The 27,158-nt window shown below is 49.0% G+C and overlaps 3 protein-coding genes across 4 annotated transcripts; 2 read left to right on the forward strand and 1 right to left on the reverse strand.

Moving 5' to 3' along the window:
- Positions 1-16,111: 16,111 nt before the first annotated feature.
- Positions 16,112-20,779, forward strand: CLPP (caseinolytic mitochondrial matrix peptidase proteolytic subunit). Its single transcript, XM_019710804.2, has 6 exons — positions 16,112-16,345; positions 16,435-16,506; positions 17,028-17,124; positions 17,975-18,162; positions 18,952-19,057; positions 20,425-20,779. The coding sequence occupies exons 1-6, from the start codon at positions 16,160-16,162 to the stop codon at positions 20,595-20,597; spliced, it is 822 nt and encodes a 273-aa protein (XP_019566363.1). The 5' UTR covers positions 16,112-16,159; the 3' UTR covers positions 20,598-20,779.
- Positions 20,780-23,260: 2,481 nt separating this feature from the next.
- On the forward strand, positions 23,261-24,891 carry ALKBH7 (alkB homolog 7). The gene is made up of 4 exons (XM_019710805.2): positions 23,261-23,525; positions 24,114-24,287; positions 24,383-24,507; positions 24,671-24,891. Exons 1-4 carry the CDS (start codon positions 23,322-23,324, stop codon positions 24,831-24,833), a joined length of 666 nt encoding a protein of 221 aa, XP_019566364.2. The 5' UTR covers positions 23,261-23,321; the 3' UTR covers positions 24,834-24,891.
- Positions 24,892-24,942: 51 nt separating this feature from the next.
- PSPN (persephin) lies at positions 24,943-26,438 on the reverse strand. 2 transcript variants are annotated; one of them, XM_019710806.2, is made up of 3 exons: positions 26,027-26,438; positions 25,549-25,716; positions 24,943-25,479 (listed from the first exon to the last, which is right to left on the reverse strand). In XM_019710806.2, the coding sequence occupies exons 2-3, from the start codon at positions 25,700-25,702 to the stop codon at positions 25,154-25,156; spliced, it is 480 nt and encodes a 159-aa protein (XP_019566365.2). In that variant the 5' UTR covers positions 25,703-25,716; positions 26,027-26,438; the 3' UTR covers positions 24,943-25,153. The 2 variants fall into 2 exon arrangements, with proteins under 2 accessions (XP_019566365.2, XP_019566366.2); XM_019710807.2 differs by having other exon boundaries at positions 24,943-25,461; positions 25,549-26,431.
- Positions 26,439-27,158: the final 720 nt, after the last annotated feature.

Here is a 27,158-nt window from a genome sequence, read left to right on the forward strand (position 1 = left end):
AGCTGACAGTATCTAGTATATTCCTGGGCAAGGTAGGTCAATTGCTATGATAGGAAAACACAGCAAATCTCAGTGTCTTAAGAGTAAAAGAGTAAAAGGCTGTCTGTCAAGTGGTCCACGCTCCATCTATCTTGTGATGCCTCCATTTTCAACATGTGACCTCCTCCCCCAAATTGTAGCTTCTACCCCAACATGAAGCTTTCAGATGGCCCTCATAGGAAACAAAGGCAAATGGAAGGCACACTGGATCCTTAATCACCTCAGTTCAGAAGGCCGCGCCTCACTTTGGCATACTTTCTATTGGTCAAAATGAGTTACTTGACCTCGACTAGATAAAAGGGGAGCTGGAAAATGTACGCTCTGGCAAAGTAGCTGCTCCTCAGCTATTCCCCACAGAAAGGGAACGAGAATCTTTATGACAGACTGGGCTGCCCCTGCCACATACAGTAAAGTTGCAAATGACCATATCCTGTAGTCAAGAACTCTCCTCCCAGATTTACACCCGAATGAGAAACTCTCACAGGTGGACTCAGGATTCATGTACAAAATTACTTAGAGCAGCCCTGCTAGCCATAGCAAAACCCTGGCGTTACCCTGAATATTCCTGAATTGTAGATTTGATAAATAAATGGTGGTGTATTCATTCAATGGAATACACGTAAATAAATGAACAGCAGGGACATACATTCGTGTGAATGACTCTCAACAAGATAACGCTGGACAAAAATAATTTCAACATGCCACAGAACAGTACACCTGTTTATAGAATGATAAAAAATCAGGCTACATTCAACAAAGAACATTTAGGGCAGGGCTGCTACTCAGCAGTAACACACCTGTATGAATGTATCAGTTTCTTAAAATATGGCAATGGTGGTTGGTAACTAGCTGCTGCTACAAGCCTCTCCCACTCCAGGGTGATCCCCGCCCACCCTGCCTTGTCCTTGGGACTTCACAACCCATCAGTTAAAGGGTTAAGATCTGGTAAAACATTTTCATATTGCCTTAGGTTTAGGAAAACATACAGAGGTGATAAAATGCTTAAAAAAAAAAAAAAAAAAAGGAGTGGTAAACACCAAATCCAGAAGAGTGGTCATCTTGGTGAGAGGATCAGGAGGAAGGACGCAGCTAGAAGAGTCACACAGGTGTTTTCACTGGGCTCAGTTTGCTCCCTTCCCATTTACCTCCTGATACGCCAGGCGAGCAGAGGGAACATATCATTAAATATCCATTTGGAGCCGTGGGAACTGCTTCTGCTTCAGCCCATCCCCCAGAGGCTTCAAGGTTTCGAGAAGTTCATCACAGTCGCCTTCTAACGTGGCTTAACTCCATTACTCATTGGGAGAAGCAGTGCCAGATAAAATATAGGATGCCCAGTGAAATTTGACTTTCGAGTCAGACAAGCAATTAATAATTTTTTAGCATGAGTGTATCCTCAATATTGCATGGGATCGACTTACACTAAAAAATAATTGCTTGTGTATCTAAAATTCAACTTTCAATGGGCACCCTGTATTTTCGTTTGCTCAATCTGGCAATCCTTGTTTGGAAGCATCTCTTTAACCGAACTCCTGTCCCATTCCTCTCTCCAAGAGAGTTCCATAATATGTATCTTTCATTGCCTCCTCTTCTGAAATCGAATAACTCCCAATGGTTATTCTGAGGTTCACCTTTGTTGCCCTCTTTCTATTATTAATCTGTAGGGGAATGGTGACAATTTGGGAGACATATAACCAGCTGGGATTTCTGCCAGATTTTAAAGTTCACAGCATTTAGGCTTATAAATCTAACCCCGAAGTCCAACGTTTCTCTTCCATGTTACAGCTGAGATCACCGTGATCCAAAGGGAAAGACTCTGCCTGTCCCTTCCTAGCCCCCTTCTCAAAGGCTGGGTTATGGGTTGAATTGTTTCCCACCACCACCACCAAAAACAGAAATGTTGAAGTTCTAACCACCGGGACGTGTGAATGTGACCTTATTTGGAAATAGGTCTTTGCAGAGGTCATCAAGATAAGATGAGGTCATTAGGGTGGGCCCTAATCCATATGGCTGGTGTCCTTCGAAAAAGAGGAAATTTGGACACCGACGAGCACAGAGGAAAGATGATGTGAAGACACAGGATAGCAGTGATGCATCTACAAGCCAGGCAACACCAAAGATTGCCAGAAAACCACAAGAAGCTGGGAGAGGCAGGAAAAATGCTCCCCTACAGGTTCCAGAGGGAGCGCAGCCCTGCCGACACCTTGATGTCGGACATCCAGCCTCCAGAACTGGGAGACAATGAACTTCTGTTGCTTAAGCCCCCAGGTCTGTGCTCCTTTGTCACAGCAGCTGTAGGACACACATATAGATTTAGTTTCTCCATCTGACTTGGTGGATTGAGCTGCAGTTGCCCAGAGTGTGGAACAGGACCAAGTAAGAGCTGCTGGTAGGGTGACCAACTCATACCAGTTTGCCCAGGAGTTTCCCGGTTTGAGCACCGAAAATCCCACGTGCTGAGAAAAGTCCCGGGAAAGCCGGGAGGGCTGCTCGTCCTCGTTCCTGAAATGATGCGCGGGAGCATCTGGACACAGCCTCAAATGACCTCAACTCGCCTGGGGAGAAAGTTCTTCCCTTTTCAGTTGCTCAATTCTTCTGACGAAAAAGGCTCAGTCTGATGAGGCCTGTCTTTCACATCTCACTAGCACTTCCTAATTTCCCTTCTAACAAAGTTCAGCTTCAAGGCTAGGGCAGGGAAAACTGTGGTGGTTCCTCAAAAAGCTAAAAACAGAATCACCATGTGATGCAGTCGGTTCACTCCCAGGTATCTCCCCGAAAGAACTGAATGCAGGAACTCCAACAGATACTCATACACCCATGTTCACAGCAGCACAATGTCCAAAAGGTGGAAGCAACCCAAGAGTCCATGGATGAATAAATGGATAAACACAGTGGTCCATCCAGACAATAGAAGGTTATTCAGCCTTAAAAGGGGAGGACATCCTGACACCTGCTACAACGTGGATGAACCTGGAGGGCATGATGCTCAGTGAGATAAGCCAGTCACAGACGGACAAATACTGTGTGATTCCCTTATAGGAGGTCCCCAGAGGAGTCAGATTCATAGAGACAGAGAGTAGATGGTGGTTGGGGGAGAGAATGGGGAGTGAGTGTTTAATGGGGACAGAGAGTCAGTTTGGGAAGATGAGAACATTCTGGAGGTGGATGGTGGGGATGGTTGCACAACAATGTGAATGTACTTGATGCCACTGAGCTGTATATTTAAAACTGGTAAAAATGATAAAATTCATGTTATGTATATTTTACAGCAATTAAAAAAGAGGAAGTGATAAACTGTGTCAACGCTGCTAACAGGACTAACTACATAAGGAATTGACAATTGCCCACTGAATTTGTTGTAATTTCAGGTCATTTACTTGAGATCTTCCTTCTGTTTTAACATACGCATTTATAGCTATTAATTTCCTTCTAAGAACCACTTTAGTTACATCCCACACATTTTGATGTTGCATCTTCATTTTCACTCATCTCAAAGAATAGCCTAGTTTCCTTCATGTGACCACTGGATTTGCCCATCTCAAAGTCACTGGGGATCTTGACAGGTGTCTCAGTGGAGTTGTGGGGGGAAAGCCTGATTAGAGTTGGGTTGAAGAAACAATGAAAAGGGACAGAGTGGAAACCAAGAGGAGATCCAACTCTTAAAAGGACCTTTTTTCTGTAAAGGAGAATAAAGAAATGGGCAGTAGCTGGAGGAGTGTGAAATCACATGTCTAAGCTTTCTTTTTAAGATTGGGAGAAGTTATTACACGTTTATACGCTAATGAAAATAATGGAGAAGAGAGGGAACATACGATGTTGTAAGAGAAAGCAGAGACTTGATAGAGTGATGACCTTGAGTGGAATAGAATCCAGGGCGAGCTGGACAGAGACAGGTGGCCTTGGCTGGCAGCATGATAGCTCTGTCATGATAACAAGAAAGAAGGCAACGTTGACGGCTCAAATGCAGGGAGATGGGTAGACATGGTGGGACGCCGTAGACATTGTCTTCTGTGGCTGTGTTTCCGCAGAAGACAGGAGGCAAGGTCGAAAGCTGAGAGTTAGAAGAAAGGGGGAGGCCTGAGGGGAGAAGGAGCGGTAGGACATTCCCATGTGAGAGTGGGTGAGTGAAGGGACCAGGGGCTGTCGTAGGAGGGGCAATAGATGGCTGGGCAAGAATCGCAAGGGAAACCAGTCGCCATGGCTGTGTATGAGGATGCCCAAGGGTAGGGGAGGAGGGATGGGGGTTGGCTTTAACCAAGCTAGGTTTGGCCAGGTAAATGTGACTAGGGAAGAGGCAGATGAGGGGGTAGAGGATGTCTGTCAAGGAGTTATTGTAATGACATACCATGGCTCTAAACTGGGTGAGGGGACAGAGAAAAGGGGGAAGGAGCCATGGATTACAGGTGCAGGCAGAGCTGTCTGAATAGGAATACCCAACGGAGTAAGCTGGAAAGAAAAAAATGTAGGTCAGGGAGTAGGGTGTTTGAGAATATGGAAAGGGATATGGTTTTTGGAAATGACAAGGTCCGAGGTGAGATCGTGAGAGCTGGGAGCTTAGGGACACTGGAGGGCAAGCTCACTAGGAGAGAAGAGTTCAAGGAACTGAGGGCTCCATTTCTGGAAGGATCATCAGGCTCGGTGATTCTCAGCCAAGGGCAGTTTTGCCTCCCAGGGACACTTGGTGACATTTGGGGACATTTTCGGTTGTCACAACGCGGGGCTGAGAGTGATACAGCATTGAGTGGGTACAGGGCTCAGATGCTGCTCGACACCCTATAATGCACAGGACAGTCCCCCAGGAGCAAGAATGATCTGGCCCCAATGTCAACAGTGCTGGGACTGGTAAACCCTGTTCTAGGTGGATAGTGATGTCTCTAAGAATAACGACCAGAGTTTTCAAAAAAGGAAAAATGAACCAGGAGGTAAAATAGTGAAGGAATGAGAGGGCATGACCTGAGGTTTGATAGATGAAGCAGAGACGGCAGCAGAGTCTGAGAACTCAGGTGCAAAGCTGCAGAGTTTTAAGGAAGAGGAAGAAGCAAAGACACCCACCTCACCCCAAGAGGCACAGAGTGTGGGGAATTAGAAGGAAAAATAGCCACGACGTAAGAGCTTAAGGTCCTAGGGTCCTAGGGGAGAGCCAGGCTTCTGTTGGGGAAAGAAGGTAAAGAGGACGTTCTTAGAAGGGGCTGAGAATGTGGGAAATTTTACTCAGGAAGGACCATGACTTCCTGAGGGCACAACTGAAGCATTTCAAGATTTGAGGAGGACCATTAAGAAATGAAAAGATGGGGTGGCCAGATGGCTTAGTTGGTTAGAGCACGAGCTCTTAGCAACAAGGTTGCCGGTTCGGTTCCCACATGGGCCAGTGAGCTGCACCCCCCACAACTAGAATGAAACCAAAGGCGTGAGCTTGGAGGTAGGCCATTAGTGGGCAACCGGTTGGCTCAGTGGCTGGAGTGAAACGTCGCCAGTTCAATTCCCACATGGGCCAGTGAGAGATAACAGCTTGAGCTTGGAGCTGAGCTACCGATGGACGGCCGGTTAGCTCAGTGGTTGGAGCGCAGTGCTCATAACACCAAGGTCGCCGGTTCCAGTCCCACATGGGCCAGTGAGCTGTGCCCTCCACAGCTAGATTGAAGAAACAATGACTTGACATCCTGGAAAAACACACTGTTCCCTAATATTCCCCAATTAAAAAAAAAAAAAAAGAAATGAAAAGAGATGCCATTAACTGGAAGAAGATATCCGCAATACATGTCTGACAGGAGGCTTATTGCCAGAGTATATAAAGAGCACGTACAAGTCAATAAGAAGTCAAACAAAATGACAGAGGGTTTAGAATAGACATTTTGCAAAAGAAAATACAGAGATGACCAAAAGGCCCATGAAAAGATGCTTAAAATCATTAGTCATCAGGGAATGGAACATTAAAACCACTGAGACACCACTATACACCCACCGGAAGAACTGAGATTTTAAAACAACAACCTGTCTTTACAAAGTGATGGTGAGAATGCGGAGCAACTAGAACCATCACACGCTGCTGGTGGGCGTGTAAGGTGGTGCGGCCACTGTGGGAAATACACATCTTCCGTAGGATCCAGCCAGTCAACATTTGGTATTTACCCGACAGAAGCAACAATGTATGCTCTCACCAAGGCTGTACACAAACCTTCAGAGCTGCTTTATTTGTAGTAACCCCAAAGGGAAACAACCCAAATAGCCATCAGCTGATGAATGGAGAAACGCTGGTACATCCATGCACTGGAATATTATTCGGCAATGAAAAGGAACAAATCAAAGAATACGCACACAACGCGGGTGAATCTCAAAAACGTTATGCTGCGTGAAAGAAGCCAGTCACAAAAAATTACATACTACATGATTCCATTTATATGAAATTCTAGTAAAGGGAATCTAGGTTGTTTGGGGAGGAGGATGGGATGGGGGTTCACTGCAGAGGGACCCAAGGGACCTTGTGGGGTGATGAAAATGTTCTTTATCTTGATTGGGGTAGTGGTTACATGGATTTGTTGAAATTCATCAAACTGTACATTTAAACTGGATATATTTTATTATCTGAATGCTGGACTTTGATAGAGTTGACTTTAAAACAAGTTGGACAGGGGAGAGAGAAGCAAAAAATAAGGGTGCACAGAGTTGTGGTTTTTTGGTGACGTGGGCTCCTTGAGAAACTGGCAGAAATGGGTGAGGGGTCCCACGGGCTTAGCTGATGATTCCATAGGCAGTCAGATTGAGTGTCTAGGGAATCTTCCCAGGAGTATATGGAAAAGTGGGGCTCCTCTCCCCGCACTTAAAAACAGTGCTGTGCTTTCATTGTATTTATTTATTCAATTTCTAATATGTGATACCAATTTTATATATGTAAATGGGAGACATTTAAAATAAATACTATATTTAAATATTTTTAATAAAGGGATTTGAAGTAAAACATTTGTGACTAGTACACACACTTGAATGACGAAAGTGTAGAAAACCTCATGGTTTTGCAACACTTTTTATTGTGTTCTTTCCATAAACACTGAGTTTTAAGAGGCTTGGCCTACCAGATGGACTGCATTTTTTGAGTGTGCACACAAGCATGTGGTGGGGGAGGTGGGGGAGTGACAGAGATTTTTATGAAGCACCTAATCACTTGCCCAGAAGGGGATTCTCCCCGTTCAACAGGTGAGGAGACTGTGGCTATGAGAGGTTCAGATTGTCATGCAAGGTCCCAGGAACTAAGAAGTGGGCTTGAGATTGAATCCAGGACCCTCTCCCCTTCTCCACTATCCTATAACTATTCACAATCATCACTAAATAATAATTTAATACTTTCCAGTGTAAAAGACTGAAACCATCTTTATTCCTATGATAAACACAAGACATTCTCAATGTCCATCAACAAATGAATGGATAAACAAAATGTGATACAGACATACACTGGAATATTACTCAGCCATAAAAGGAGTGAAGCACTGACACTCGCTACAGTAGGGATAGACCTTCAAACCAAGCACAGTGACAAGCCAGACACAAAAAGTCACATATGATATGGTTGCACTTATAGGAAATACCCAGGAAATGTAAATCTATAGAGACAGAAAGTGGATTAGTGGTTGCAGGGGTTGGGGGGGAGTGATTACTAAAGGATACATCATTTCCTTTTGGGGGTTAGAAAAAATGTTTTGGAACTAGATAGAGGTGGTGGTCATACAACATTGGGAATGCACCAAATGTCACTGAATTATGTACTTCAAAATGGTTAATTTTATGTTCTGTGAATTTGACTTCAATTTTAAAATAAACAAGATATAATTATGATGTCACACACACACACACACACACACACACACACACACACACACACGGAGAAAATAAAAATTACCCATATCTAACCATTCACAGACTCTTAGCATCTAGCAGCGTATGCTCCCAACCCACACATATATTTGCAATAATGAGACAGTGGTGTCAACATTATCTTCCTACCTGCTTGTTTTTCCCCTTAGAAAATACATCAAGGGAATCAACACAGAAGTATCTTGGGGTGTTCAGGGTGTACTGACTGAGAAGGGGCATGAAGGAACTTTCTAGATCTTGGACAGGGAGATGGTTACACAGGTGTACACCCACATAAAAAAAATTCATCGAGCTGTACAGTTAAGACATGTCCACTTTACTGAGCGTATGTTATATTCCAATATATTTTTTAATTATATCATGGGACTCTTCCCATGCCAATAAAAATGTAGAACATCAATTTTATTGCTGACACCCCACTTATATGCCCTCCTCCTCCCCACTCAAATGGTTCCTCAAAGCGTTTGATGCTTCCGAAACTGACAGGCGATCTCAACGTCTTATGCCTCTGCCAGACTCACTCTTCTGCCTGATCCACTCTCTTCCTTTGACCTATGACACCCCCACATACTTTTGGTTCCCCTCCTGCTTCTCTGACAGGCCCTTCTTGATTTCCTCTCACTCCAACCCATTCCCAGAAATCTCCACTTGGCTATCCACAAGCTGCCCAAACCTACCAGATCCTAATCCAGTGGTTCTCAACTGGAAACACTAGGCAGTGTCTAGAGACATTCTTTGTTGACACAATCGGGGGATGCTCCTGGCATCTAATGGGCAGAGGCCAGATGCTGCTCAGCATCCTACAATGAACAGGGCAGCCCCACAACAAATTGGGGTATTGACCCCAATGTCAATACTGCCAAGGTTGAGAAACCCTGCCCTAAATTAACTCCTCATCTTCACCCCAAACCTACATCCCCATCTCAGTAAGACATCTCCATGCTCCCAGTGGCTCCAGTCAGAAACCTTTGAACCTCCCCTTTCCATCACCCTCCATATTCAATCCATTCCTGAATTAGATAATACTAGGTGCCACAATGAACAAACCCCAAAATGTTTGATGACTCAAGTATGATGGAAGTTTGTTGCTCACTCATCTAAAATCCAAAATGAGTGTTCCTAATTGGCTCTTCACAGGGTTCCCCAGATTCAAGGGATGCTGGGAAATGTAGTCCCTGAATGGAAGGATGTGGTGACCACCCTCCAAGATGGCTTCCAATGATGCATCCCTCTTGGTACTCACCCCCTTGTGTAGTCCCCTACCCCACAGCGAATCACAGTTAGCCTGTGTGACCACTAGAACAGTGGGGAAGTGACAGTGTGTGACTTCCAAAGCTGGGTCATATAAGACATTACAGCTTCCACTCTATTGTCTTGAATCACTTCCTCTAGAGGGAAGGAAGCCACCTCACTTGCTCTAAGGCAGGGGTGTCCAAACTTTTTTCAACATTTTTCACCAAGGGCCATATGCGGTAAAATACACAAACAGGGGCTGGCCCGGTGGCTCAGGCGGTTAGAGCTCCATGCTCCTAACTCTGAAGGCTGCCAGTTCGATTCCCACATGGGCCAGTGGGCTCTCAACCACAAGGTTGCCAGTCGATTCCTCGAGTCCCACAAGGGATAGTGGGCTTTGCCCCCTGCAACTAAGATTGAACACGGCACCTTGAGCTGAGCTGCCGCTGAGCTCCCGAATGGCTCAGTTGGTTGGAGCGCATCCTCTCAACCACAAGGTTGCCGGTTCGACTCCCGCAAGGGATGGTGGGCTGTGCCCCCTGCAACTAGCAACGGCAACTGGACCTGGAGCTCAGCTGCGCCTTCCACAATTAAGACTGAAAGGAAAACAACTTGAAGCTGAAAGGCACCCTCCACAACTAAGATTGAAAGGACAACAAGTTGACTTGGAAAAAAGTCCTGGAAGTACACACTGTTCCCCCATAAAGTCCTGTCCCCTTCCCCAATAAAATCTTTAATAATAAAAAAATACACAAACAGCCGGGCCACTCACTCAAGGTGAAGTACGTATTGCCTCACCTGGTTTATTTAAGTAAACTAAATATAATTTTGGAATTTGCTGCAGGCCAGTTAAAAATGGATTGCGGGCCACAGTTCGGACACCCCTGCTCTAAGGGGAAATCAGATGCCATGTGGTGAGGATAATTAATCAAGAGTTGCACATGGGGAAGAACTGAAGCCTCCTGACAATAGCGAGCCATCCAACTTGTCCCACCTCCAACTTGCTAGCCATGTGAGTGAGCCATCCTGGAAGTGGATCCTTCAACTCTAGTTAAGCCTTTAGATAGAACTACAGCCCTGGCTGACATTTTGACTCCAACTTTATGAAAGACCCCAAGTCAGAAAGCCTCACTAAGCTGCCCCTGGATTCCAGACCCACAGAAACTATGTGACATATATTGTTATTGATGTTTAAAGTTATTGTTTTAAGCCACTAAATTATGGGGTAATTTGTTATGCAGCAACAGATAGCTGCTACAAAGGAGAAACATGACTTTTAGAGAATTTGTCCTGCAATCTGCAAACTCTATTTGTTCTACCTTCTAACCATTTCACAAATCCATCTCCTCCTCTAGATTCCCCCTCACACTAGCTGCCTCCACATTTCTCTTCCAAATGGCTACACCTGCCCTATCACTGGTCTCCCTTTGTAGGAGATATCTGCCATATTTTGTTGTTGTTGTTGTTGTTGTTGTTGGCTTTCCAATACTCAACTCATTTATTTTGGGGGTGGGGACTTCATTGCCTGTACCAGCGTCCATCATGGTGGTAGTGCTGTCCAGGGGTGGCTGTGACCACCAAGCCAAATTGTCCCTAATGCTCAGTCTCTAGAGCTTTCTGCCTATTTTCCAAGGCAGGTCTTCCAGACTCCCACCCAAGCTGGGGAGCCTCTAGTGTCTACAAGATTCTCTTTCTGCTTAAGAAAATTTCTGTTGCTTTGAATCAACAACCCTGATTGTCACACTCTGCTCCACCATTGCCTCACATAACCCATTCTCCACCCATTAGCCGTTCCTTCATTGATTGAATAAGTGTTTACTGAGGGCCTACACTGTGCCGAACACCATTCTAGGTGCTGAAGTATAGCAGTGAAAAGAATAGAGAACTCTTACTCTGGGGAGCTTACACTTCAGTAGGGGAGACAGTAAACAAAATAAACAGTGAGTGTATCGTACGGGAGAGTCAGAGGAGGTGAAGTCAGATCACCCTGGAGCAAGAAGAGACATCTTATCAGATTGTGTAGAGCACTGTAGGCTATTATTAGGACTTTGAGTTGAGTGTGGTAGGGAGCTACAGGAGGGTTCTAAGAAGAATGACATGAACTCAGTTAAGTTTTAAAAGTGTTCCTTTGGCCACTGCAAGGAGAACAGGGGAGCAGGAGTGGACACTGGGACAAATGGGAAGAGGTGACTGCAATTGTCCAGACAAGAGATAATGGTGGCTTGAGTCAGAGAGGCAGTGTGGTGAAAAGAAGCTGAGTTCTGGCTAAACTTGGAAAGTTGAGCCAACTGGATTATCCAACAGATTGCATTTGAAGTGTTATGAAAAGAGAGAAATCAAGGCTGACTCCCATGTTTTTCAGTATGAGCAAGTGAGAGGGTGAAGAAGGGCTAGGCGATAAGATCACTAATTCGTTTCTAACATGTTCACATTTATGTGCCTAATTAGACATCCAAGGGGAGACACGAGGGAGGGAGGTCTGGAGGTCAGGAGAGACATCTGGGTGGGGAGATGAACCTGGGAAGCATCTGGGTACACAGGTATTTCAAGCCAGCAGACCAGATGAAATTACTAAGGGGGTGTGGGTAAAGAAGACCAAGGACTCTTCAAGGCAGAGGGATCCCTTTAAAAGACAATTTTGATAAGAGAAAAACATCTTTCATCACAACGAAGACATCCACCAAAAGGGACTGCTTAAATAAATTATGGGGTTTCTATATAATGGATGCTATGCAGCCATAAAAAAGAATGATGACGTTGATCATAGGCTGGGTGCTCCAGAAGCAGATGGTCAGACGGAATTTAGGGTCCATGATATTTGTTAAGGATTAACAGCTATGAAAGGAAGAAGGAATGGGCAAAGGGAACTGTGAAGTTGAACTGTGATTCAGGCTGGACAAAGCCTGGTCAACTGGTGAGGGACTCTAGAGTGAATACTGACCATCCAAGTGTCACATATCAAGTCAGAATGACCAGGCACTATTCCTCTGCCTAGCTCAGTCACTGGGTGTGGGCTGCCTGCGACCTTGAGCACGGTGGCTCACTGAACTGAGACTGACCCTAAATATGGAAGCTGGAGATTCCTGTTGACCATACTTCCCTTATCCGGGTGGCAAATCCTTCCTTGAAGAGAGTTATGGAGATGCAAGGTAAGCTCTGCAAAGGCACGGAGTTTTGTCTTTTTTTCTTTGTATTTGCTTGTTTGTTTTGTTTTAGTCCTGCTGTATCCCAGTGCTGTGCACATAGTAGGTGCTCAGTAAATATCACTTCTGTGAACAAATTTTCCAGCCTCTGTTGCAGCAAGGTGTGGCCATATGACTAAGCTCTGGCCAATGGGATGTAGGCAGAGGGGTGGGCAGCAGCCTTCCGCCCTCAAGATTGGCCAGGATGAACCCTTTGCCTTCTTTCCTACCTTCCTCCATCTACTTTTTGGAATGGGAACATACCACCTGAAACTCCATTTTGGATCTTGAAGACAAGAAGCACTCTACCCTAGGGATGGCTGAGGGTAAGCTGGAAGGAGAAGGTCCCCAGAGACTTCCTGGTACACAGCCACTCTACCCACCCTGGATACCAACCTCCAGACTGTTACTTGGAGAGAAAGACCCTAGTACCTTGTCTAAGACACTGGTACTTAGGCTTCCCTCTCTCAGAGTCCTGCCAAACTAATAAACCTTGGACCAGAGTAGGCACTCAATAAATATCAGTTATATAGACACTTGGTAATGTTTTTCATTTTAAAATTTAAATGATTCCATCAGTTCCCCTTTACTGGACACTTATTTACAATTTTTTGCTAATGTGAGTGTGGGACACGGTCTCCAAAGACAGCCACCATCAATTCTTTCCTTCTAGTATGCCCCCGCCAAGAGTCTATCTCCCTTTTCCCTCCCCTTAAATCTGGGTTTGGCCCTGTGACTTGCGGGGCAAGATTTTAGAAAGACAGGTAGCTTCCATTGCCTCCCTTTGGGAAGCCAGTTGCTATGTGAGAAGTAAAGACCACCATACTGTGAGGAAGCCCAAGCTGCCACGTGGAGAGAGAGAAGCCCAGCCCACCCAGCTGAGGTTCCAGATGTGTGACTGAAGAATGTTTTTCACAGATATTCCAGCCCTAGCAAACCCCACATGGAAAACAACCACTTTGCTGAGCCCAGTCCAGATTCCCGAATTCTGGGAAGTAATAAGTTGTGGTTGTTTTAAACCTCTAAGCATAGGGGTGCTTTGTAACGCAGCAATAGCTAACCAAAACAACAGGTGTATAAACAATTCTGCCATTAACAGCCTTGTGGCCAAATATTGGTGCTCATCTTTGATCATTTCCTTAAAATGAGTAACTAGAAGTGGACTGTGCGAATTTGAAATTTGGTGTCAGGTTAGTTTCCAGAGAAGTTGTAGCAATGTCATGAGCCATTTACGGGATTATCCATTTACCCACAGCCTCTTCAATCCTCAGTGTTTCCATTTCTTTATTTTTAACTTTCAGTTTCTATCAATTCAATAGGCCAGTTTTACATTCATCTTAGAAAAGGTAACAGTGATCAGAGCTCCTCTCTGATCACGGAGTGATAACCTAAAACCGGTGGGATTTGCGGCCAAGAGCCAAAACAGTCATTAATTCATTCATTGAGAATTTACTGAGCAAAGTTTGGAGGAATAAACAAACATCAAATATTAATGGAGTACTTACAATGTGTCAGGCACTGTTCAAATATTGCTTTTTTTCATTTCAGGTCATTGCCCACTTTAAGTGAGTGATTTTCAACTGGGAGCCATTCTGCCCTCTTGGGGGCGGGGAGGGACATTTGGCAAAGTCTGAGGCATTTCTGGTTATTATGATGGAGGGAGGAATGCTGCTGGCATCTAGTGGGTGGCAGCCAGGGATGCTGCCCACATCGGACGATACACAGGACAGCCTCCCCGCCCCAACAAGGAATTATTCTGTGCAGAATGTCAACAGTGCCAAGGTTGAGAAACCCAAACACAAATGAAATGGAATAAAACAGGATAAAATAGAATAGAAAATATCAGAAGACACTGCTCAAAGTAAGGCTATAAACATCATTTCATAAAACTTTTGTAGTTTTGTGTACTTGGACACCATATGAGATGTATTTCTCCTTTTGAGTCCTCGTCAAAAAGTTTTGATAAACTGTGTTCCAAGGGGCACAGAGTTGAATAAGACCACAGAGCCTCTGACCTCACGGAGGTCACGTCTACAGACAATAAAGAAGAAACAAATGAATTGATGGAATTGTTTTGGATAGCCAATTAAACAAGGCAAATGTTCCAGAGCATGCCTGGGATAGCAAGGGAGATCAGGGAACGCTTCTCTAGGGAGGTGACATTGGAGTGGAGACTCAGGAGCTCGATTCAGGAAGAGGACACAGCAAAGCTAGGTGACTGGATGGAGCTTGGCATCTTTGAGGAACAGAAAGCTGGCCAGTGTCACTGCTGGAGTAGAGCAGGGAAGGGAGGTGGGAGAAGATGAAGTTAGAAGTCAGCAGGCTGACAGCAAGCCAAGGAGAGGGTTTTAGGCAAAGAAGGGACATCGTTCAGTTAGCTTTTATGAGGATCACTCAGGCTACTGAATGAAGAAATAGCAGCGAGGTAAGGGACAGGGTAAAGCTGGAAGACGGAAGAGGGTGCTACTGCGGGTAGTGACAAGGCAGAGGTGAAAAGTAGTTGAACTTTGGATAGAGCAGGTATCTAGGAGGCAGAGTGGGCAGGGGTTGTGAGGAAATGTCGAAGGGAGGGATGCAGGAGTGGTGACAGCTGATGGCCCTTCTCCCTAGGGTAGGGCGGGAGCTCAGGCCCTGAGGGAACCGGCTGGGCAGGGCCGCCCACCTGACTCACAGTAGAAACTAGGACAGCCCTAGTTGCCCACCTACTTCCTCAGTCTTCGCTGGTGAAACACCACTCCCAGTGCCCAAATGCCAGCTCAACTACCAACCCCTGCCAAGGAGGCCTAGATTTGGGCCTTCTGCCAGGGGTATCACCAAACTCTTCCACTTCCATGTCCTGCCTTCTGTCTTGCCCCAGATTCCATAGAGTGGGAAATGTGTGTGCCCTGCTCTATCTCCCCATCAGACTAGGATCCCCTATGGGCATGGAGGATTACAAAACTATCCTTATCTAGGGCACTCAGCATTGAGTTTAGAGTCCAGCCCTCTGGCAGTCTGCCTGTGAACTCCTACATATGCATCAAAACTCACTTTAAATGGACCCTTATTTGGGAGGACTTCTTGGAATCCCGTGGTTCCTGATCTAAAGCATCAGTAACTAATACACATCAATATGAGTAGCTAATACAAACTGAGCACTTACTGCATTCCAGGCCCCATTTTGAGGATCTTAGGCACAACAACCCTAGAACTAGGTTATTATCATAATCCCCGTTTCACAGATGGGAAACTGAGGCTCAAGGACACACAATTAGTTAAGTAATGGAACCAAGATTTGAACTCAAATTACTTCAATATGCTGCCTCAGCAACAGGTATCCTTAAATCCTTCCCTGTGAGACTGCTTTGATCATTGCCATCTTCTAGATGAGAAACTTCAGGTCCAAGGGGTTAGGTAATGCACTTAAGATCACACAGTAAGTCAGTGCTTGAGCCCACACTTGGGCTCCCACAGCCTGGGGTCCCTCCCTCCATCCCACACATGACCATAGATGAATAGAAAGGTCTCGGTAGGAGTTGGTCCTATCAGGCGGGAAGCTCTCCGAGACCAGGTCCCAGTGAGCACAATGAAATTGATTTTTAAAATAAGTAATAAAGAGCAGAAAATCATGACGAATTTGTCGGGAAAGGGATTTGAACTAGACGTTCTGAAAGTTCTCCAGCTCCGCCTGACTTACACTTCCTTCCTGGCCCCGCCCCCTCCAGGCTCCGCCCCGCCCCTAAACGTCCCCCGCCCTGTTTCCGGAATGGGTGACCCGATGAGCAAGCTCCGTGGGCGCAAAGCTCGCCGGGAGTTGTAGTTCGGCCATCGGACGGAAGCCGGGACGGACAAGCGGCGGGATGTGGCCCAGAATATTGGTGGGGGGGGCCCGGGTGGCGGCTGGCAGGTTCCCCGCGTTGGGGCCTAGCCTCGCTGCCCCCTTCCCCCCGCAGCGGACGCCCAACACCAGTTTAGCCCTGCAGCGGAGCCTGCACGCGACCGCGGCCCGGGCTCTCCCGCTCATTCCCATCGTGGTGGAGCAGACGGTACTGCGGCCGACCCGGGACACGGCCTGAGGGCTCGGGGCTGGGGGCACGGCCAACTCCTGACCCTCACCCATATCTTTCTCTCCCAGGGTCGTGGCGAGCGCGCCTATGACATCTACTCGAGGCTGCTACGGGAGCGCATTGTGTGCGTCATGGGTCCGGTGAGCGCCCCGCGCCCGGATCCTCCCCTGCGCCTACCTGGACCCCATGCGACCCTCCTTGTGGAACCCTCTAGGCCCCCTGATCTCTGCCCCTTGACTTTCCTCCCCAGGTTCCGCTCTGGTCCCAATCTGACATTCCACTTTCTGGTCACAGAAGCCTTCTGACCCTCCTCCTGGCCCCCACTACCCTCCACTCCCGCCATTCCCTCTAGTGACTAGAGTCTAGTCCTTCCTGATTTCTGACTCCCTCCCTCACCTATGATCTCCTCCCCATTCCTGGGTTCCAACCCTCCTGACCACTTCCCTTCCTGTGCTCTGAGCCCACTGACTCCCCCCTTCCCGTGAGCCAAACTCCTTGGATCCCAACCACCCCCCACATCTCCTGGATCCTGAATTCTTCCCGACCCGTCTTACTCACTCGGGCTCTGACCCCCATCCTGGTTTCCTGACTCATCCCCAGCCACCCCATCAGCCTTCTCCCCACCCCCATCTGAGGACACCCCCGCCATCCCCACTTGCAGATCGACGACAGCGTCGCCAGCCTGGTTATTGCGCAGCTGTTGTTCCTGCAGTCCGAGAGCAACAAGAAGCCCATCCACATGTACATCAACAGCCCTGGTGAGCAAAGCCTCCCTGGGCACCGGGAGCGCTCCTTGGACACACTGGGTGATTCAAGGGGCCAAGACTCCCACCCCCAACCTACCCCATCAGGGATGTTCTCTCTCTCGAGACAGAAAGGGCTCGGAGCTTCCTTCAGAATCCCAAAAGAGTATGAAACCCAAAAGCTGCTTGTTCTTTGCTTTTAAGTCTAGGTTCACAAAACTTCAGCTGAACTTGACTCTGATCATACACATAACATTTTACCAATCTGACCTAGTTGTCAACATTTTAAAATTGGTAGATTACACCACCACCAACACCACTCTGAAAAAGAATAGTGAATCTTGGTTGAGCACTTACTGTGTCAAGTGCTTTTCTAAGCAATGTACCATATACACATTCAACTTGTTTGGTCCTCATGGCAACCTCACGTGCTAGGTACTATTTAGTTACCACAATCCACGAGGAGACACTGTGGCTCCGAGAAGCTGAGTAATTTGCCCAAGGCCACACAGATGAGAAGTTGCCCAGCCAGGGCTCATACCCAGGCAGGCTACCTCTAGAGCTTCACTCTTAGCTACCACATCTCCCAATTTTAGCTACCACATCTCTTAAAAGTTTGGCAGATCTGGTCCCCCTGGGCCCATGTGCACATGTGGCAACAATCAGGTCACTCTGGAGCACTCTTCATTTTGCTCCTACCTGGCCCATGTTACCTGTTTTGTCACCTCCCAACTCCCAGAGGTATTTGCAGATCCCTGCTTTAAAGGGCTACCTCCACATCAGCCCTCCCTGGAACAAGGGCTGCAATACTGAAAGGATGGTGGAAGGAGCCGTCACAGTCACTCACTCGCACCCCTGCCTACAGGTGGCATGGTGACCTCGGGCCTGGCCATCTATGACACGATGCAGTACATCCTGAACCCCATCTGCACGTGGTGCGTAGGCCAGGCTGCCAGCATGGGCTCCCTGCTTCTGGCTGCTGGCACCCCAGGCATGCGCCACTCACTCCCCAACTCTCGCATCATGATTCACCAGCCCTCTGGGGGCGCCCGGGTGAGTGCCAGGCCCTGCGATCTGCTTCGGGGATGGGGGACAGGGATCTAGACAGAGCAATGACAGTGGAAGTCATGTGGGGGTGTCAGTGTTTTAAAATGTAGGGTTTGTTATTGTGCAGGTATGGTGAGGTCAACTGAAGACGATTGCCATTGAAAAGACTGTTACTCACAGTTTCCAGGAGGAGGGGGCACACAGACAATGGCAGGGCCACACAAGGAATCACCAGGGTCGGTCGGGAGGCAGAGGGAGCAGAAGGAAAACTTGGCAAGAACCTTTATTGTAGTTTCTATGGGGAAAATTGGCAAGTCAAGATAAAGAGGCTTACGACTGGCTAATTTGAATAACTGCAACAAGCTCTGGGATGTAGGAGCTGTCCCTAGTTATCTGGCACCTGGTCCTGGGGTGATCGAGGCAAGGGGACAGTGGCCCAGAGTCCCCAGAGGAGGTGGTAGGAATATGGGCCCTGGATTGGCTGATTTGCACATGAAAGGTGTGCTTGTGGGAGAGCTGTTTGCTGTCTTTAAGAATTAGCTAGCCCTGGGATGGACCATTCCTCTGGGTCAATGAGGCCCAGACACAGAAAATAAGAAACTATATTTAATCCTGGGAGCCTTCCTGGTGGTGGTCAGGAGGAAGTAGAATGTGGAGGGACTCACAAAGCCCTGTCCCACCTGCCTGAGCACTGGTGGTCTGAAGTTCAGAGGGGGCTCCCAAGACCCATCTCCAGCCTCCCCGTGAGTGGCTGACGCTGGCTGCAACCTTCTCCCTCTTGGGATGTTCCCCCAGGGCCAAGCTACAGACATCGCCATTCAGGCAGAGGAGATCGTGAAACTCAAGAAGCAGCTGTACAACATCTACGCCAAGCACACCAAACAGAGCCTGCAGGTGATTGGTGAGTGCCCCTCCCCAGGCAGGCCCCCAGCTGCTTCCCTGTATGTGAACCAACACAAGTGACAGACCTTGCGCTAGGCCAGGGCCTCTTGACCTCAGTACTATTGACACTTGGGACCGGATCATTCTCTGGTGGGGGCTGTCACGGGCATTGTCAGATGTTGAGCAGCATCCCTAGCTGCCACACTTGGTGCCAGGAGCACCCTGCAATTTTGACAACCAAAACTGTCTCTAGACATTGCCCAGTGTCCCCTGGGGGATATAATCACCCTCAGTTGAGAACCCCTGTTATAAGCACTTAAAAAAGACCAATTTACAGAATCCTCACAGAAACGTCATTGAGATAGGTCAAAAGGTTTGAGCAGGATCTTCAACAAAGAATATTCCGAGTGGCCAAGAAACATAAGATGAGATGCTCACCATCTTTAGTGATGATGTTTCATCATGACATCGTGAGTTATGAGGGAAAGGCACGTTTAGGCCACAAAGAGATGCCATTTCAATCCACTAGAACAACTGAAATAGAAAATACTGACAATACTGAATGCTGACGAGAACACGGAGCAACTGGGACGCTGATAAACTGCTGGCCAGAGTGAAAATGGTACAGCCACTGAGACACTGACCTGCAGCTCCCTGACTTCAGCTGTTTGGCACTACTGGCTAAGGCTGAATATGCGAAAAGATGCAGGGTTTCTCTGCTCAGCATGTAATTGAGAGAACTGAGTGCTATGTCCACCAAAGATGCTGACAGCAGTCCTGTTCATACAAACAGCAAATGGGAAAATACCCTGATGCCCATAGCAATAGAGTGAGTGAGTGCATTAGTGGAGGGTTATTCACACAGCGGAATCCTACACAGCAATGAGGGAATGGTCCACAATGACACACGGCAGGCTGCATGAACCTCGGAAACCTAGAGCTGAGTGGAAAAGAGTAACACTGTGATTCCACGTATGTAAAGAACAAAAATAGGCATAATTAATCTATGCTGATAGACCACTGTTAGGATACTGGTTACTCTTGGGCAGGAGGAATTAGTGACAGGAAGTGTGCCTAAGCGGGGTTTCAGGGGGGTCTGGCAACATCCCATTTCTTGATCTGGATGCTGGCCATGTGCGTTATGTTCAGTCTGAAATTCATCATATTATCCACTTCCGATCCATGCCCTCTCCTGGCTGTGTATTATCCAACAATAACAAGTAAAAAAATAAAAATTTCAATAGGTATTTTAGCAATGGGGAAATTGAGGCACAAAGGGGGAAGTCAGGGTCACACAGGGAAGAAGTGGCAGAAAGGGATCCAAACCCAGCCCCAGGTCTCTGCTCTTAACCACTCGTCCTGCCTCCCCCTCCCCACCCTCTGCAGAGTCAGCCATGGAGAGAGACCGCTACATGAGCCCCATGGAGGCCCAGGAGTTTGGCATCTTAGACAAGGTTCTGGTGCACCCACCCCAGGATGGTGAGGACGAGCCTGAGCTGGTGCAGAAGGAGCCTGTGGTGGCGGCGACAGCAGCAGAACCTGCCCCAGCGAGCATCTGAGTGGACTTCACCCTCTGGAGGAAAGTTGAGGGGTCATATGCTGGGACTGTAGCCCTGCCCGCCCCTCACTGCCAAGCCTGGACAAGCCCCTTGAGGACCTCTGGATTTGGGGGTGCCCCTAAGGGCAGGTATCCTGGCTGAGACACTGTGATTTTAAATTAAATCTTTGTAGTCTTTGCTCCCTTCCTGTGGCACCTGGCCTCCCTGCTCCACAACCATGCATGCACTTCACAAGGTCCCTTCTGCTTTCATCCTGACCTGGAGGCTCTGACCGCCATCTCCCTAACTTCAGCAACCTCAACTGAGCATGTACGCCATTCCAGGCACTGTTCTAGAGGCTGCGACACATTGTAAAGAAAACACAAAAATCCCTGTCCTCAAAGAACGTATTCTTGTGGGGGTAGATCATTTGAAAAACAAAATCAGGGAAAGAAGTATGTAGAGAGACTCTGTGTGTGTGTGCGTGTACCAGTTTTAGATGGGGTGGGCAGCGAAGGCCTTGCTAAGAAGGTGACACTTGAGCAAAGACCTGAAGGAGGTGAGGGAGGGAGGCATTTGCTATCCTGGGACAGAGCAGTCCCGACAGAGGGCATAGCAAGTGCAAAGGCTCTGAGGCAGGAAGGGCCTGGCACCTGGGAGGAGCCTCGAGGCTGGAGTAGAGTGAGTGATGGGGAGAGTGGAGAAGAATGGGGCAAAGTGGAGGATTACAGATCTCCAAACACTGGTAGGCCTTAGCAAGGAGGGGGTGAGCCACAGGGTTTTGAGAAGAGGAACAGAAAGGATAACTATGGCTCCCATGCGGAGGTGGGATGAGTACAGCAAGCTCAGAAACCGGGAAGCCAGTTAGGAGACTGTTGGAATGATCCAGATGAAGGCTGACAGCGCGGCCAGTAGTGAGAAGAGGTCAAATCCCTGCCAGGTTTTAAAGGCAGGGCAGATGGGATGTGAGATTTGAGAGAGAAAGTAATCATAAATTTCAAGGGATTGGCTCAAAACAGCTAGGAAAATGGAGACATTAACAGACAGGAAGGCTGGGGGGTTGAGCAGTTTCATGGGCAAGGATCAGAAGCTGATTTGGGACATTTTCAATGTCATATGTGCCTCAGACATCTCAAGGGCTGGGTACATCTGGGATCAGGGTTGGAAATAAAAATGTAGGAGACATGCGTGGCAATGAATTAGCAGTCAGGCTGAGAACTGGCAAGTAGATTTGGCACGACGGAAGTCACTAGTGGCAAATAAGAGCACTTTTTGATGCTGGGGAGTCCAAATGCCAGTTTGGAGTGAACCCAGGAAGAATGGGCCAGAAAATACTGGAACTAAACAAGTCGTTCAAGGAATGACTAAAGGAAAGCAGAGAACACGGGGCTGGGGCTGGAGGGAGAACTGGGGTGAATTTTTAAATTTTTTGAAGTCAAAGGACTTTTTAATTTGCCTTCATTGGTTACATTTGACTGAATTTTCATTCTGGACAATTTTATACACACAAATAGAAAATACAGGATGAGGCCTCGTGTACCCATCACACCAACAATTACCAGTTCACAGCCAATTGTGATAAGTCCCTCCCTGTCCCCCAAGGCCCTGGATTTTTGAAGTAAATCTCAGTTCTCATTACATCTGTAAATATTTCAGTATGTATTTCTAAAAAGACAAGTAATCTTTAAAAAGACAACCACAATACCATTTTCAAACCTAAAAAGTTTACAGTACTTACTATGGTCAAATAACCAACCAGTGTCCAGATTTTCCAGTTTTTTTTGTTAGTTTATTCAAATCAGGATTCAAGTAAAGCGCATACATTGCAACTATTTGATCTCTAAATCTCCCAATCGCCCCCTCTTCAGTCTCTTTCCTTGAAATATACTTGTTGGTGAAACGGTCGTTTGTCTTGTAGACTTTCAGTCTGGATTTTGATGACTGGGTCAGGAAAGGTGGTGACATCCGTCCTTGGAATTTCCCGTAACTTGGTGTATAAATCTAGAGAAATCTGATTGGACTCAGGTTCCACTTTTTGGCAAATAACCTCTTAGTTTGGGTTGTGTACTGCCATCAGGAGGCACAGAAAGTTCAGTTGTCCCACTTTTGGTGTTCGGGAGCCGATGAGAATCCTTATCTAGATCCACCATATATTCCAGCAAGGGCTGCAAAATGGTGATATGCCAATTTTACCAAGAAGAAAAGAATTGGGTTTGTTTTTTGTTTGTTTATAAGCTGCAAACCAGCCTGTTTGTATGCCAGTGGGAATAATCCCATAGAGAAAGTGGATGATGCCTTGCTTTGAACTTTGGCCACAACCCCTAACTCTGAAAACTTGGCCCTATCCCATAATCCTGCCTTAACATCACTCCCCTGAGCTCTGTGCCTCTGACCCCTTCATCTCAGACTGAATGTACTCGACCTTTAACCTCCAGTCCTAAGGCCCAAATTCTATGACCCCAGACCCGGGACCCCAGATCAGGTCCTGCCTTTGCGCCCTGGAGGATGGACTTGCCGAACAGCCAATAGTCTAAACTACTGAAGTAATGACGCCCAATAGTGCGGGAGAGGAGGCGGGCTCTAGCAGGAGCCAATAGCTTGAGAGGGCAAGCTGTCGCCTCGAGCGAGAGGCGGGACGCTAAGGAAAGCCAATCCGTGGAGGGGCACGGTGCAGCCGCAGCCAATGGTTCTGCGGCGGAGGCGTTGCCCTGAACCCCGTCGGTTCCACTCCCTGGCTCGGGGGCTATGGCCGGCAGCGGGCAGCTGGCGCGGCGGACGTTGTCCGGGCCGAGTTGGGTGCGAGGCTCGGGCCCCGCCGTGCTGAACCGCCTGCGAGACGCAGCTGTGGTGCAGCCCGGCTTCCTGACGACGGCCGAGGAGGAGACGCTGAGCCGCGAGCTGGAGCCCGACCTACGTCGCCGCCGCTACGAATACGACCACTGGGACGCGGTGAGGCGGGCAATGCTGGAGGCGTGGCCCCGTAGGGGGCGTTGGAAGGGGCGTTGGGGGCGGGGACAGGGGAGTGGAGCTCTGGGATGGGATGGCGCTACGTCTGGGGGCAGGACCTTGGGGATAGGGGCGGAGTCTTGAAGCATTGGAGTCATTGGGGGCAGGGAGAACACTTTGGAGACAAGAGCAGGGCCATAACTGGAGGCAGGACCTGAAACTGAGGGGTGTTTTTGAGAGACAGGAGCAGGGTTAGGGGCAGAAACGGGTGTGGAGCGAGATGAGGAAGGGTCACGGGTTGGAGGCGGAGACTGACACCGAATTGAATATTGGGGCAAAGTCAGTACTAGGGAGGGATTTGGGACTGAATCCAGCCTCAGGGTGGGTACCAAGTACTGAGGACAGACTAGATGGGGCAGGAGTTTGAGACCCAGGATCATAGCTTAGATAGGACCAAGTCTATGAATTGAGGGCGAGGTCAAGGGTCATGCTGGGAAAACCAGCCCCTTGCTCTGCACTCTGTCCCTCCACACCTCAGCTTCCCAGTTCCCCCCCGGGAGTTGCCATATTTGACCTGAGCTCTCTGTGCAGGCCATCCATGGCTTCCGAGAGACAGAAAAGTCGCGCTGGTCAGAGGCAAGCCAGGCCATCCTGCAGCGTGTGAAGGCAGCTGCCTTTGGCCCTAGCCAGACCCTGCTGTCTTCAGTGCATGTGCTAGACCTGGAACCTCGGGGCTACATCAAGCCACACGTGGACAGCATCAAGGTGGGCAGAGGCCAGAACCTTCCACCTCCCCGGGGGAGGGCCAGGTGGGGGTGGCCAGGCCAGAGCAAGACCCACCACCATGCTGCCTCTTCCAGTTCTGCGGAGCCACCATCGCCGGGCTGTCCCTGCTGTCTCCCAGTGTCATGCGCCTGGTGCACACCCAGGAGCCGGGAGAGTGGCTAGAACTCTTGCTGGAGCCACGCTCCTTGTACATCCTCAGGTACTGTCCAGCCAAGGAATCCCCATCCCACCACTTGTCAGACACCCACCCAGCACTTCATTCAGCCCTCACAGCAAACACTACCGTCCCCCACACAGCAGAATCTCGGCCTGAAATAGGGGTGCCCTCACCCTACTCAGCCACAGCCTGTTTTCTTTTACAGAGATTCAGCCCGTTATGACTTCTCCCATGAGATCCTTCGAGACGAAGAGTCCTTTTTCGGGGAGCGTCGGGTGCCCCGGGGCCGACGCATCTCAGTGATCTGCCGCTCCCTCCCTGAGGGGGTGAGCCCAGGAGAGCTTGGGCAGCCACCCCCAGCCTGCTGACCCCCAGCTCCTCAGAGACACTGTGTTTGTGAATAAAATTGGAGAGTGGACAAGCCGGCATTCTTTGCACTGGCTCTTTGCTGGGGCTGGGATCTTTAGGGAAAGCCGAGGGCCCCACTTGCCCACCCACCGGGAGCTAAGGTGGCAGGGGCAGGGTGCACCCCACTGAACACAGAGTCGCAAGGCTCCAGGAGCAGTTTCCTTTATTGTGTTGCTTGCTGGTTGCCCCAGCCCATCCCCTTCTCTTCTCGTCATCCCAGTCTCCAATAAATAAGTCAGCAAACTCCTGGTGTGGTTGTAGGTCCCCAGGTTGGGCACCCTCAGCCGCCACAGCCACAGGCAGCCGCTGAGAGCTGGGGCAGCCGCTGCCAGTGGTGGCGGTCATCGAGGAAGGCCACATCAGCATAGCGGGTGGGCCGGCAGCAGGGGCCACCGTGTGCTCGGCCCTGGCCCCGCAGCCGGGCCAAGGTCAAGCCGTGCTGGGTGCGGGCACCTCGGGGACAGCTGCCAGCGCAGTAGCGGAAGATGACTGTTTCCTCCGAAGCATAGCCCAGGCCCAGCTCTGCCACCGGCAGGGGCAGGCTCCACAGCTGGCACGGACCAGGCGGGGCTCTGCGCAGACGGGCACCTGGGGGGAAACAAGGGGCTACTGATAGTGGGCATGGGCTGGCCAGGAAGGAGCTGGGCAATCAGGCGGGGTCCTGGGGATCCTTACCCAGCTGTGGCCTCCAGGTTTCTCTGTCTGCTGCTGGTTCAGGTGAGAGCGCTCCCTCCACCACCGGAACCCCTGGAGCACCAGGGCCCCCGCCAAAGCCCAGCTGCAGTGACAGGAGCAGCAGAGAGCTGAGCAGGACTCTTCCTGTGGCCATTGTGAGGGCAGGTCCTGAGGGGGGATGCCCTGCGCCCTCAATTTATCCCCAGCTCGGCTGGGGAATAACCTCTTCACTGCCAGCTGCTGCACAGGCACGAAAACCCCCATGTCCCCCACCAGCTCTCCCTCCACATCCTCAGATACAAGCAGGCGGGCTCCCTCTGCCCCACATCCTGTCCTTCTAAGCGTTAAGGGCTCACCCCCCATCCAGACATTCCACAGACCCATGTCTGACACCCTCTCCACCCTGATTGACGATTTACGAGAGTTGTGGAGACTGCCAGGGCCCAGCCCAAGGCTAGCAACCAGGGTCCCCACCAACCTGCTGTTTGGAGGGAGAGGTGGGGGGAGCTCCGTGGGACCCCTTCCCACTCAGGCAGGGAGCTGAGGCTTTGGAGCCCCTGTGTTAGGCACCATGTGGAATGGGTGTCTGTTGAAGAGGTGGGTTGGCAGGTGGATTAGCTAATGGGGACTCCTCCATCACGATTCCTGCCTGGAGGATTAAGACATCATGCCCCTGTCTCCGGGCCTGGACGAGCCAGCGTCAAAACAGGAAAAGGGAGAGGCCTGGGGACAGCCAAGAACTGGGACACAAGGGGCAGGAAGTTCACCCTGAAGGGACTCCTAGAAGGCCCACCTAAGGACTCTGGGGCCTCATTGCCATCCCAGTGTCCAGGGCACCAGAGCGCAGGTTGACTCCCACTGGGTCTCAGCGGCAGCTGCACGTCACAATGATTTCCATACCCAGCCCAGAGTGACGCCTGGGAAGTGAGCTTTTGTCACTCACTAGTGAAAGGGGGCCTCCCACGCAGGGTTCTGAGACTAGATGGCACATTTCATGTTTAATACACTGGTAAGAGCTTTTGAGGCAAAGGCTATTCAAATAGCTTGTGCATGTTTGAAAGGTGCTTGACCTCACACAGGTGACACTGCACCTAACATTGGCAAAAATCAAAGTTTGCTTCCACATGGCTGGCATGCATGTGTGACCCAGGCAAACCCCTGCACTGTAAGTAGGAGTGTAAGTTGGTAGCAGTTGAGCATTTGCTACTGAAACTGTAAATCCCATCCCTTTGACCATAGAAACCCACTTCCAGAATTTGTCCTCCACAGATGAGTAAAGACAAAAGCTCAGAGCTATTTGTTGCCTTGCTTGTATCAGCAAAAGATTGGAAATGCCTGCAACTCCAGCTAAAGTGGATTGCTTCAATCATTTTGGTGAGGTTGTTCTTACTGCAGTGCTTTTTGAGACTTTCAGACTCAATAAAGGGGTGGGGGGGAAACTCGTCCAGTCACCCAGAATTTAGAAACACAGATAGGACTTGAAACCAGGTCCTGCTGCATGCCAGGCCTGTTTCCAACCACTGGGGCATAGCCTGGCCTGGTAGGGAGGTCTTAGACTGCAGTCCACGTGGCAGACAGTGCAGGGTGAAACTGCCAGGGCAAGGGGTGAG

This window comes from Rhinolophus sinicus, linkage group LG07, assembly GCF_036562045.2.
Source record: "Rhinolophus sinicus isolate RSC01 linkage group LG07, ASM3656204v1, whole genome shotgun sequence".
Taxonomy (NCBI): Eukaryota; Metazoa; Chordata; class Mammalia; order Chiroptera; family Rhinolophidae; genus Rhinolophus; species Rhinolophus sinicus.

Bases quoted from the DNA above. Each gene is read 5' to 3' on its own strand.
- CLPP (XM_019710804.2), top strand. From the start codon at position 16,160: ATGTGGCCCAGAATATTGGTGGGGGGGGCCCGGGTGGCGGCTGGCAGG. The intron at 16,346-16,434 runs GTACTGCGGCCG...TTTCTCTCCCAG, and splicing joins CCATCGTGGTGGAGCAGACG to GGTCGTGGCGAGCGCGCCTA. The intron at 17,125-17,974 runs GTGAGCAAAGCC...CCCTGCCTACAG, and splicing joins CATGTACATCAACAGCCCTG to GTGGCATGGTGACCTCGGGC.
- ALKBH7 (XM_019710805.2), top strand. From the start codon at position 23,322: ATGGCCGGCAGCGGGCAGCTGGCGCGGCGGACGTTGTCCGGGCCGAGT. The intron at 23,526-24,113 runs GTGAGGCGGGCA...CTCTCTGTGCAG, and splicing joins AATACGACCACTGGGACGCG to GCCATCCATGGCTTCCGAGA. The intron at 24,508-24,670 runs GTACTGTCCAGC...TTTCTTTTACAG, and splicing joins CGCTCCTTGTACATCCTCAG to AGATTCAGCCCGTTATGACT.
- PSPN (XM_019710806.2), bottom strand. From the start codon at position 25,702: ATGGCCACAGGAAGAGTCCTGCTCAGCTCTCTGCTGCTCCTGTCACTG. The intron at 25,480-25,548 runs GTAAGGATCCCC...CACTATCAGTAG, and splicing joins AACCTGGAGGCCACAGCTGG to CCCCTTGTTTCCCCCCAGGT.